The 13163-nt window shown below is 40.1% G+C and overlaps 1 protein-coding gene across 2 annotated transcripts; it reads right to left on the bottom strand.

Annotated features, from left to right (window-relative positions):
* Positions 1-1678: 1678 nt before the first annotated feature.
* Positions 1679-11800, bottom strand: osbp2a (oxysterol binding protein 2a). 2 transcript variants are annotated; one of them, XM_041059079.1, is made up of 15 exons: positions 11640-11800; positions 10445-10650; positions 6404-6654; positions 6092-6279; position 5851; positions 5222-5325; positions 5057-5123; positions 4751-4888; positions 4373-4618; positions 4078-4198; positions 3833-3936; positions 3425-3520; positions 2709-2893; positions 2347-2567; positions 1679-2052 (listed from the first exon to the last, which is right to left on the bottom strand). In XM_041059079.1, the coding sequence occupies exons 1-15, from the start codon at positions 11798-11800 to the stop codon at positions 1910-1912; spliced, it is 2232 nt and encodes a 743-aa protein (XP_040915013.1). In that variant the 3' UTR covers positions 1679-1909. The 2 variants fall into 2 exon arrangements, with proteins under 2 accessions (XP_040915013.1, XP_040915012.1); XM_041059078.1 differs by lacking the exon at position 5851 and having other exon boundaries at positions 5222-5342; positions 6111-6279.
* Positions 11801-13163: the final 1363 nt, after the last annotated feature.

A 13163-nucleotide genomic window follows, 5' to 3' on the forward strand; every position in this document is an offset into this window, starting at 1 on the left:
AAAACCAACCAGGCAGTTGTACATGTGTATCATCCCCTATTATAATACACAGGAAGCTGAAAACTATAAACAAACAGTTTAATATTATGTTTACTACTAATGTACATCAGTGCCTATTTGCACACAAAAACCTTAGCAAGTGTATTGCTAAGCCTTTCATTAATTGTTTTCAGGCTCTGGACTGATGTGTCTAAATCAGATTTCTTCACACAACTATGATTCAACAAGTTTGTGCCGCATAAAACACCTGGGAATATTTACCTCTCATTTTCTTTCATCTTATGCAGTTGTGTTATTGCTGACATGTCCAAATAAAGCAACACAATTTTAAAGATAGCGACCATTCCTAGATCTAGCCAATTCTGTTTTAACTAAGGAGGGTGGGGTTTGTTGCTGCTTACCAAGATGATGAACCCTGATATTCTGAGTAAAATACAGTAAAATTCACCCTGAAGTATACAGATTAGTGCCCTCAAAGGAAAAAAAATAGCCTGCCAGATTGCAATAATCTGTACAGAATCTCAGAGCTGGGATACAGTGGTTACTAGGGACTTACTACTTCATTACATAATTAAGGCTAAAATTAACATCAAGCACCAATATAATCCCTTGCTGAAGAAAATTCCCCAGGCTTAGCAGATTTATATCTCAGTTGAACTCTTATGGTTGAGTTTCAAGATATTTGAAGTGGTAGGTTTACTGTCACATTTCCATAAAGTTTAGAGACTCAAGAGAGACAAATTTAAAAGAGTGGTGGAAATAGATGCACAAGAGGCAGCTATGTCCTGGCTTTTAGTCCCTAATACGCATCAAGTTCCAAAAAACTATTGATCCTACATTTCATTTCCTATGATGCAAGTCAATAATGTCTTTACTTTAACCCCCTAACCTTGTAAAATCTCAAACTTCACACCCCCACTTTGTAGCACAGGGTGTCTGTTACAAATTTATATAAATCTAAGTTGAGATTACTGACGTTATGTGGCTTTGGTACTGTAATTTTCTCAGATTCAACAAAGCTCCTCCAGAGCCAGTAAAGACATTATACAACTCTTTTCACAGACTGTGTAGTACTCTCCATTATAAGTAAATTGACTTTGACGTGTAAAATCAGAGGAGTGCCCCTTCAGAAACACAATTTTAAGATCATGTGCAGCAGTTACCTTTAAAATAGCATGGTGTTTTCAGTCAGTTGTCCATCCAAAGAGAAAGACATCTACTTTGGTTTTCATGGCTGTGAAGTTGCTCTTTAGAGGCCTGTCAGAGTGGACAATAACCATAAATACTTGAAGATACAGTTTGTGCAATTTTAAGAAATAGAATAGTAAAAATCCCCAAGAATCAGGGGGATCAATGAATTAAGTTCTTCTGTGAAAAAGCTCTCTCCAAAGAAGAATAGTTTATCCTTCTATGGTCCTTTCAAAGCCTGTTGTCTCTGTCAGAGACCAACATGAGGAACATGTTGCTCCAGCTTTAAGCAGAACAAGATATTCAGAGCTTGCAACGAAACAACGGCGGCACTCCTTGCCCCAAAGTTATCCCCACGCACACCCAATGAAAGGAGCGGTGTTTGCTGCAGGAATCATTTCTCTGTAAAGCAATCTTGCAGCCCCACCTGCACATACACACACACATAAGAACTCTTTGTTCTCTGATACAATAGTTCTCTGCTGAAGCGTACACACAAAGTGAGGCCATGCATCCTGAAAACACAAACTATAACAGAAGTGAATAGATTAGTAACTTGTTTTGTAGTTGAAATTCTGAATGTGAGTGCTACTTTCAATAGCTGGCTCACACATGCACACAAATCCACACTCAAGCAACTGTCCTTAACTCACACAGTATTCTCACATCAGGAGGAACCACTCAGGCTGTCTGATGCCGTGGAGTAAGAGGAAATTTTGTCTCAGAAGATCTCGGGGCATTGGGTCCAGTCCTGTCTTTCTTTGGCCTCCCAGTAGCCGCCCCTGTAGATGTAAGTGTTCTCTCCTGTTGTATCCTCAGTCCTCTTCTCAAACCACAGTGGCTGGTAGCCCTCGATATCTTGCCCTAATGACACAGAATCACGTTTTCTTAAGACATGGTTTGAGTGGGCACTATTCCAGAACATCACAATGTCTTGCTTTCACCATACTCTCCAAATATTGCACCCATCATGAGGAACGTAACAGAACTTTGTCTTTAGAAAGACAAGCTGTTGCCCACAGACGGACACGCAAACTTGCACCTCAATATATCTAAATTGATCAACCCATCTCTTACAATTAATGCAAATGTTGTCTAGGAGGTAGAAAGCAAAATCTCTATCATCTTTCTTGTTTTTGTTCGTTTCTTGGTTCTCACCCTCCTCCAGTGCCTGATTGGCTTGTGCGTCCCTTTTTTTCCTCTCTAGCCTCTGGCGTTCTTCCAGTCGCTGCTTCTGGGCGTTTGCTTCATCCCACAGACCTGCCTCCATCAGCCGCTGGTCTGGCCGCAGACGACTGTCAGTGGGTGCCACACCTTCTTCTGGTTCATTCAGAGTCAAAGCCAGGGAGGAGAAAAAGTGCATGTTCTCTGCATTATCTCTGGACAGTGAAAGATAAAAGAGACAACTCATTAAGACAAAAGATCAGATAGAGGGGAGAGAGAAAGGGAGGCAGGGGTGTTGAAACGCCACTTTCAACCATCAAGATGTGGTAGGAATGTGTTAGACAGGATAAACATACGGGAGGGGATATTTCTTCCACAGGAGTTTGGGCTGAAGAGTCTGGTAAACTGTCTTTTGTTTGCCTTCAGAACCTCCACATCCTTGGCTGCTGTCCACTATTTTGGAACTCTCCATCTTATCATCCCAGGTTCCTGACAGGATGTAATGGGCTGTGCCCTCTCTGTCCTCTACCACTCCTGTCACCTAGAGACACCAGAGAAGATCACACGCAGCAAGAGATCTGTTACATGCACATTCTGACCTCTAGGTACCGACATATTCACAGTTGGGCTCTATTTGCCTTCATTTTTTAACACTAATTTGGATGACTTTCATATTTTGAGTGTGTTTGAATCAATTCACAATTTTGCACAGACAGAACAAATGTTTAATGGATAATATGTATTTTTTATGCTCCTCATTGGCTACACAGTTAGTGCCTTCAAGTTCTTTTAGGTAGATTCGATTTTTCAGGAATAGGACACCTCATGAAGATGATCTACAATAGTAAGCAGCAAGTATAGAGGATACAAGATGTGTTAAACTAGAGAGTAGAGAGTAGAGAGACTCTTTATCTGCTAAAACAGTGTTGTAGATTCTTGACACAGACTTGTGTAGCGACAGACTTTTGCCTTCTGGCAAGTGTAAAACTGTAAATGATGTGAAATCTGAATGAGGACAGCCAACAAAGATGCCACTTGTCTCTTACAGGATGAAAAGGTACAGCAGACATACCTTACGTGGCACTTCTCTGGAGAAGTAGCTGTAGGGAGAGAATTTGAGACGGCAGGTGTCCTTGGTAGTGTTGTTAACAATGTCAATGTCCCCAGACTGCCAACAGCAAGAGACAAGAAGACAGCAGGAAAAACAGATGTGACTTAAAAGCCTGTGCTGAACCAACTTACTTTATTCTTTCCAGAAAGAAAACACACGCACGCACCACCTGCACAGTGATACAAAGCAAACTGAATTTCTGAACTGTAATTTCCTTTCTGTTATCTGTTCTGTTCTCACTTTCTTTTTGGAGTGAACTGCTCTTAGAAGGTGTCTATTTTGAGTTATTATTTTCACAATTTTTACTGGTCTAAAAATAAGTACAAACTCACACAGAAAGTTAGACGGAAACAGTTGTGAAGAACATACCTGATCAATCCACAGTTTTCCCACGATAATGTTGTGCACTGTAGATGTCACTTTGCTCCACACATAGTGGTTTCCACTTGAGTGGAACTGCAGGTGAATGTTTCCTACAATGAAGAGAAGGATGAAACACAAACACTGCATATAATACTACTACTACTACTAATTTATAATTACTTGAATATGGCAAATTATTCATATTCTAACAAATATTTTGTGTATTTACAGTGAGTGTTTGAAGTTCTTACCTAATGGCACAACAGAAATGTATTTCCCACGAAACTTGCTGTCGATAGTGATATGCTGCCACAGGGTCCATCCTCGCTGTGATGTCACATGGTGAGCAGCAGCTGGTGGGTGATGACTGACCTGACAGTGAATTGTATCAGCTGGTGTCAGCAGAGGCAATGTAGACTACTACCTACTGTATTTATATTTCTGTTTCTCACTACGGCTTCATTTGATGTGTCTCTGTATGAAATGCATGTGTAAGGATGGGTGCTTGCAAATACAGTTCATATAATGTGAATGTTTTTGTCTCACCTGCTCAGAGATGGAGCGATAACCATACTCCTCCAGTCGGTCCAGCTCGTAAGTCTCCCCGAGCAGAGGGTTGAAGGGCTTGGCTGTACGATGGACTGTGGTGGAGTATGAGGAGACAGAAAAGGCAGCCACCAGGCACATCTGCTCCAGGGACGAGTCACAGCGGGCTGCCCGGTCCAGAAGCTCGCTGTACTCCAGATCCTCAGTCAAACGCTGCAGCATCGACAATGGCTCATTGAAGTTTACCTGCAATCACACACAGACACAAAAAGTTTTCTTATAAGTGCTCCAGATAATTCCACATATAGAATACCCACTTACTCAAATCCACATGTATTAAAAACTATATTGCAAACAATAAGTGTGTTTTGGATTTACAGGCATGGGTATCTTGGACAGGTCTTTGCCAATACAGTTCTTCATGATGCTCCACAGGTTGAGGGAGTAATTTGGTTTGTCGGGAATACGGCTGCGTCTTGTTCTTCGTAGCTGCATGTGGTTTGTGCCTGAGGTGTCCTGAAAAAAAAAACAATGGCAAAACACAAAGCTTTAGCTTACATAAAAACTGAAACACACAAAGAAAAGGACAGATAAGGGATAGTGAAGTGATATTATTTGTTTGCAAAAGACAACTAATAAAAAAGTTACATTTATTTTATGACTATCAGTCTACTGGTCACCTACATTTTCATTGTGAGTCCAGTCATTGGGCACTCCTCCACTCATCATACTCTGATTACTCCCTGAGCGCCTGAGAGAAAGAAACATACTCTGAATACAGTTCAAAGCAATAGTTCTGCCGATTGATCAAATACAAAACTGACATTATGCATAGACAGAGTGTCTCACTTGTGCTGTATCTCGCCACTAGCAGTCACAGTTATGAATGCAGGGGAGTCCTCCATGGCATCGAAGAACTCTGCCTCATCATTCTCATCACTCTCATCCCCCTCCTGAGGCCGCTCCACACCTAAAACAACAAACATAGGACAAGGAGACGGGTTATCTGAGTGTCTTCCATCTTTAAATATACAGTAAATACACCATTGATGATGTAGTACTACCAAACAAGGGGTGGCCAAATAATAGAGAAACCTTACCATATTACATAATGGTTAGAAAAACCTTTCAGTAAAGATTGCTGAAGCTCAGCCTTTTTTGAGACTTGATTCAACTTGATTATCATTCTTTAAGTGATTGGAAGTAATGCAACAGCAGTCCAAGCAGCAAATATTTGGCCTATTTATAGCTCTGTAAGTAGATTAATGTTGCTGTGAAAACACAGATTCCTTGTGTATGAGCCTTTGCAACTGTGATTTACAGTAGTTGCAAACATTGTAAAATTATGTAATGTGGCACAAACCACAAAAAAAGAAAATTATGAGAGTAAATGCCAAACAGAAAAAAACTATGCTGGTGCTAAGAAGATCCTCATCAACACTGATGTGAAGACATCTAATAAAACATAAACTTCACACACTACAAACTATGGCCCCAAAATGTGTTAGGTGTTTCTTCAACTTTGTCCTCCTATGTAGGTCTATGCACTAAAAAGTGAGATAAAATTGTGATAAGATATGATATGACTGAATGAGCTAAATTTCTGCCACAGACATGCATCACTGCAACTGGCTAGAAGATGGCCATATCAATATTATGTGAGACTATACTTTGTCTTTAAAACTATATAGAAGAGGATGTCTAGGGTGTCTAGGAGACAGTGTTTGATGTGCCTCACCTGTATAGGAGGTGGGATTCTCTCTCCAGGCTCTCTCTAAGCTGTTGTGCTGTTTGGCTAACTGTTCAATGGTCTCCTCCAGATGGTGGCGCTGTTCTCTCTCATACTGCAGGGCCTTTTGCCACTTCCGGCTGTGAGATTCTGCTACATCCAGAAAGTCACGACAAGCCTGAAGTGTGAACACAACACACATTAAAAGATGCAGCCACAGCCCTCGTGCTGCATATTTCCTCATTAAAATAGACATTTGCAAATGATCAGATCTGGCTGAGGCTTGCACTGTGTGAACTCACATTGATCATAGCATTGGAGGTGATGCGGAACAGGGTGGCTCGCTCATTAACGGCTTTCACTTTGTCTGTGCTGTCAGCGGCTCCACGCAGTTCCTCAAGTTCGCTGAGGGAACGCTGGAGAGCGGCGCCGTGCTTTCCTATCAGCTCATTACAGGTGCTCAGGTCATCTAGCTTGCTGGCCAGAGTCTTGAGCACCCCTTGGGTTAGGGCACGGTCCTCCTGAGGTACAGGGCCTTCATCTCCTGAGTCATCTTCACACAGAGAAACAAAGACAGGCAGTGCACAAATGACAGACTTTAGCAAAGATGTGAGAGTATCATTAGAAGTAATTATGATGTCTAAATAATTTGGATGTTTTTGTTGGTGAAATTATATACTGTAATAAGAAGTACACAGGAAATTAATGTATCATCAGATAGACTGAAAAGGATATTTTAAATACTAAATTTAGATTGGGATGAGTTGAGAGAGTGTTAGTGGGGAACGGATGGAGGAAGATAATAACACTTCACACCCTGATCCCCCACACCCCTTCCTCTACAAGATCGGAAAAGCTGTGAATGAACACTGTTGCCCTGGAAACGTAGTCCTGTGCAATCAGGAGCCTAGGCTATTTTTAGAAGAAGAGGGAAAAAAAGATGACGCACTACCCTTTTCCTCCTCTCTTTCTCTCCCTCTACCCTTTGTGGGCATGAGCTGAGCCATCAGTCTCAGGGATTTTAGAAGGAGAGCAGGGGGACTGGATTTATAACCAGATGCCACAACACAAACGTCATTACATGGTCTAGAGATCTTGAACCCTAAAGTTGTTAATATTTCCCTTATATTTGCTATTAGCTTCAAACTCTGACACTATCAGACAAAGTTAGACAAAACATTTTCCATATCTACTTGTGTCACAGCAAGATTAAAGCTAAATCACTACGTGTGAACTATTTTTTATGGCTGCACTATGACATCAAATGAAAACTGCAGCTATATTGGGCATACATTCATATACATTTTCGTGTAACTCAGCCATTCAGCTTTGGTACTAAATGCTGGCATCTCGACGAGACATTTAAATAAATTCTAAGGGTGGAAATAGTGTTTATCTGCACAATAAGTGTTTGTAATTATAGACCTGACAAAAGAGTCTGTGGGCTGGAGAGGGTAATAGAGCAAATTGTGCCTTTCTGTGAGCAAAAGACAATAGTTCATAAAGAACCTTGTTTTAAGTCACCTTAAAAAACCTTATTTACATCAGTACAAATTTAGATAATGTCTGGTTTCATACTCTATACTGTTAAAAATGTCAACACAAAAAATCCAACTTTAAAATGCAAATAACTGCCTCCATAATATGTAATATAACTTTTCTAGGTCAATACATTTTTTCTGCAAAAAGAAACAGATTGTGTTTGTACTTTGCAAACTCCTGAGCATGTTGACTGAATCTAGGCCAGTGTCTGCATTGCCTGTGAGTACAAAAGCTGGGAGACAAACTACTACACCCTATTAGAGGGGGAAAGAAATAAAAACAATCAGGGAAAACTGGATTAACAAAGTCTCACGAGGCAAGATTAAAAATGAGAGGGTGAAAAAAAATCCTTCTGGCATCTGTAATGGTTTCATGACCCATATACAGTAGAGAGAAAAAGGATATTACTTGACTTAGTGCTACTGGTGCAAATGTTGTTAAGACACCAGATTATGGATTTGAGATGTGGCTCCCTTCGCACATAATACACATCCATGGAATAATGATGTACATGTAGTGGAAAGGCACTCTGGTCTGGTCTGTGTACTAATGAGTTATTTTTCACACAGGACACTGAAGCGTCTGAGACAAATTGGTGACTCATCGTTGAATCATGAAAACACACCCACAGGTGATAGAGGGAGCACCAGTATGGACAGTGTGAGAAGAGAGAAGTGGAGTTAAAAATCAGGGGTTGCACTGTGAGCTTCTGCAGTACGAATGAAGCAATCAAAGTCCGACTGTAATATGCTGAAAGCTTGTCGTAGCGCAACCTGAACTAAGCTTTCAGTTCCATATTCAGTGCTTATTAGAGAGGTTTGAATTTTGTCACAACATACCTTTAATATTTATTCTAGGCAATAGAAAGCTTGTAGTGGTCATATGACACCTATTATAGGTGACTGATGACTTGTGCAACATCTGCTTAATTACTGCTGTTCTAATACTTTAAAGTCAATTCATTTGCACTGCAATTACTGCCACTAAGTTCATAACCCGAAGCTCATACAATAATAATCTGTAATCACAGCACACGCACACTTCACCAAATAACCCAACAATTTGTATCTGTGCTTGCACATGGATAAAAATAAATTAGTTATTCTGTTTAAAATTGTTTGAAAGAGACAGTATTACCAATATTTGTACAAGAACAAGACATTAGATTAGTAGGATATTAACATATATATAGCCTTAGTAAGATTACAAATCCATGATTAAAATAATTGCAAAAAAATATAGCCAAGCACACAGTGACAGCACTGTGAACACAATTTCTGAACCGTGGGAAACCTCAGAGAGTAAGGCTGTGTAAAATCTTCTAAAAGGGCTCGGCTCTTCAGACTCTGTTTAGTGTTTTGGCTATGATCACTACCGGTCCACTGCTATACAATGGCAGATACAGCACAAACACCTCACTCACCAGTCATAGTCTCCATATGCTAATATGGCCAGAGCAACAGAAAACACTGATTTGCATCTTACAGGTGCAAACCTTTTACTCATCATTAAATGGGGCTTACAAACACACACCTCTTAGAAATGAATCCTCAAGTAGATGTATTTAAAAATCCTGAGGAAAAGAAAAGGCTTTACCAAAGACAAATGGCACACTTGACAGAGACTGACTGTTAAATACTGTTCTGCAGTTACTTCATGGTGCCATTAACTTTCAAGCAAATTCTGTCACATGAGAGATATGATCAGAGTATTTACATTTGCACAGAATACAGCATTAGGTTATTGCAAAACTTAGTGAACTCCACAAACATACACAGACACATATATATACATATAAAGACACACATGCATGCAGGCAAACATGAAAGCACACAGAGAGCTTTTATTGTGTATCTTATTTTGTTTTTAGTAAAATAGCAATAAACATGTTACTTACAAGGTGACACTCATGGAAAAGGCTGCACTCATGTCTCCCTATTGTCCACAGAGTGTGTGATGTAAAATATCTTCAATGAAAATCCTCACACCCTCCTGCTCTCTCTCTCTTTTTTTTACCCTCCTGCTACCAGAACGGGAGGAGGAGTCTAAAGGAAGGTCATTTCATTCAGCTCTCACTGTCGTCATACTGAAGGAGACAGGGAGGGAAAAAGGAGACAGAGTGGGAGGGAGGAGGAGGTAGCTGCATGGGTGTTTGTGCACATTTTGTGCAGAAGAGAGGGAGAGAAAGAGGAAAAGGAAAGAGGGAAAAAACCTCACTGCGCATCTTTACTTCTGGTTCTTTAATGGAAATGTCCACAGAGACAGAAAATGTCTCCCAGAAGCATAGCATACAAAACATATTATATTATATTAGATTAGATCATATTAAATGGTATAACATTTGAATATTGTAAGAATGGTAGCTGAAGGAATAAGGACATTGCAGATGCAGGAATAAGGTGATGCAGATTTTGTGTTAAAACACGACTTAACTGTTTCCATCAAAACATCTTGAACAACACTGCCCCCTTGTGGCCTGTTATTTGCACAACACTGAAGGCTGCACAGAAATAAAAAATGCATTTAGGTAAGTGGGTCTTGGTTGCAGGGGCTTGTGTTCAGGTTGCAGCTAAAATTAGTTTGTCTACCTCAGACTTGGTCAGGTGAACCATGTAGATATTCTGGGACATTATTTATTCAAAAGAATAACAAAATCTATCGCTCCAAAATAATTACATTTACTAGTCATGCTTACTTCTTTGCACAAGGGCTAAAAATCATCCACAATTATATGCATGAACACAAACAATCATACTGTCTGAAACATGCAAGTCACACCAAGTATAAACGGTGCATCTAACCTGAGTGATGCATTAGGAGCGTGGCATTGGCCTTGGCTTGCTGCAGGGCTGACACCCAGCGCTGACACTCTCCCTCAGAGGTGGCCTTCAGGTGGTAGCTTCGGCCTCCACTGGTTAACACCAAGTGGCAGGTGTCACCCACTTCGATGTGTGCTGTTGCCAAGGGAATGGTGCCCCGGCAAGTGTGTGCCATCTCTGCCTGAGTCCTGAGGGAAACCAGCATAAACTGATATTAGTATGACAGCAGAACAAAAAGATGAACACTCTAGCCTCTCTGCTCAGGTCTATGCTTATGTGCTCCATTTAAGAAATGGGGCATGTCTGTGCTTGAATGATTTACTAGTAGTTTGCTGTTAAAATAACATCGCAGTAAGGCTGTCAAACAATAAAACCTCGAGGATGAAGCCCTTTTCTCTGGAAGCAAGCTTTGGACAATGTGTAACCTACATTCCTCTCAAGGATTTTGCCAGTATGCAGTGCAGCTTAACACTTTTGTCTAGACACCTTTTGTCTTACATGATCACAGCCTCTTTCATACAGACCATTATACAGGATATTTACAGGGTTTGGTATCCCTATATGCTGTGAATATTATGAATAGAGCATACACATTTTAACACACTTCATGACTTGTACAGTATGTAATACTGTAAATATGTATATGAACAACAATTATATTCAAAATGTTTAGTAATTTACAGAACAAATGTTCTTTAGCTTTTACCTATGTTTTATAATCTACAGAGTTATGTTATTTCTTTGTAGTTTGATTTCAGCTTGGGAAAATACATATTCAATAGTTAGCTACCCTACACTTATACTAAACTAAACATATAGCTCATTTCATCACGAAAGAGGTCAAATACTGTAGTACCCAGGATGTAGCTGCAATGTAATATAATTATTATTGCTATTGAATTATAATTCGCCATTTTCATCTTGAGGCTATGACTCAGGTAATTTTTGTTGCTGCCCAACTGGCATCATTCAGGGCACTCCCTCTTCGGCCGGATGGACAGTCCAGAAAAAAAAAGTTTAATTTAACATTAAAAATATATAATTTTTCAACGGACCACGTCTGCCCTCATGCATTTAACAAATTTAATCATAAATTGTTCATGGTAAGCGAATAAGTAGCTGCAAACGGTGGTCAGGTCGAGCACCAACGGTCGCTGTAACAATTAGTTACCGTTACCTGTAGTAGGACAGCAGGCCGTTACTGAGCACGAACCACCGCCGCTGGTAGCCCTTCAGGTAGTTGGTCCATTTAAAGAGCCAGCCTTTGTAGGTATCCAGACACGGCAGGTGGAGCCCCGGGAGAGTCGGGGAGGGTAAGCTCTTCACCAGCTCGTTCATTTGCTCCTATGAAGCCGTTAGCGTTACTCCAGCGGGATGGACGGAGAGTCGGTGCAGTTTGAGTGGAGTTGCTGCCTGTCAACAGCTGTACCGTTAGCTAGCTGCGTGAGTGAGCCAGCTGCACTGCACTCTATGCTCCGCTAAAGCTCCGGTTAGCTTGCAGCTGTTTGCTGAAGCTGCGCCAGTGTCCCTCTTTACCCTGAGATAGTTTTACAAAAAAAAAAAAAATTAAATAAATAAGTAAATAAATTATTAACGCTAACGCGTGTGCTCCGGCTCGGTCTAGACATCAAACCACATTATTACATTAAACTATACAGCGGCTGAGCCTGCACGTTAACTGCGTCTAATAATAAAGCCTGTGGATATGAGAGAGGGGAGATCATGATGACGTCCCTATCACAGGGTTGTAGCATATGGGTGCAGGTCTGTGTGTGTGTGTGTGTGTGTGTGTCTCACATATGGCATTTACTGCGATTTTCTGCATCATTGGAGGAGCCTGTTGGAGGAAGAATACTGCGTCGAAAAGAAAAAAAAAAGGATTACATTCATTTCAGCAATGGTGCCATGATCAGTGGTGGAATGCAGATGATCATGCAAAAATGAACTAATTACTTTTACTCAAGTACAAGAAAAAAACTGGGCTTTATAAAAAAAAACAAAAAACAAGAAGAATTATAAGATTGAAGTTAACAGATCTGAGAGGAAAGTTATTAAATCCTGTTATTAAAGAGGGACTCAAACAAGAATACCTAGCCATGTCAGTGCGACAACCATCTCCTTAAAAATAGAAACCATTTATCTTTAACATATACTAGAGGCAGTATAGATAACCTAGGTGACTGCTTCTGCCCAATGATAATCCTCACACACAATTGTGCTCTTAAGAGACTATAACTGTGATAACACCCTTATTGCACTTCATTTCTCCACAGAGTACTTGCATTTCACATAAGAAATGATGCTTTTATAATGGTTTTAGGCTCTCATCTTTGATAAAAATAACTGTGTAACAGCTCAGGATAAACATCAGGCAAGATGAGAGCTCTGTAATGATGGATCGATGATTACTGAAGACATTTCTTGTCATAAATTAACAACTTACCACTTACATAACTGAATGAAAGAGCTAATAAAATGGCATTGAACATGAATGCTTTATTTGCTTGCATTTCTCAAAACCTTTATCCAACACATAAAAATGGTAAAATATTACTCTCATACAGACAATAATTTAAATAAATACCATGATTAATTATCATTAACAAATGCAATAAGTAATATCATCAAAGAAAGACCTAAGGCTTCTTGACTTTTTCTGGAGTATCTGATACTTTTCTATCGGTTACAGGGGAGGTTACGT

The sequence above is a fragment of the Toxotes jaculatrix genome, chromosome 16 (assembly GCF_017976425.1).
Source record: "Toxotes jaculatrix isolate fToxJac2 chromosome 16, fToxJac2.pri, whole genome shotgun sequence".
Classification (NCBI taxonomy): domain Eukaryota; kingdom Metazoa; phylum Chordata; class Actinopteri; family Toxotidae; genus Toxotes; species Toxotes jaculatrix.

Bases quoted from the DNA above. Each gene is read 5' to 3' on its own strand.
- osbp2a (XM_041059079.1), bottom strand. From the start codon at position 11,800: ATGAACGAGCTGGTGAAGAGCTTACCCTCCCCGACTCTCCCGGGGCTC. The intron at 6,655-10,444 runs GTTAGATGCACC...CTCTGTGTGAAG, and splicing joins GCTCCTAATGCATCACTCAG to ATGACTCAGGAGATGAAGGC. The intron at 2,894-3,424 runs GTATGTCTGCTG...TGGTGTCTCTAG, and splicing joins CCAGAGAAGTGCCACGTAAG to GTGACAGGAGTGGTAGAGGA.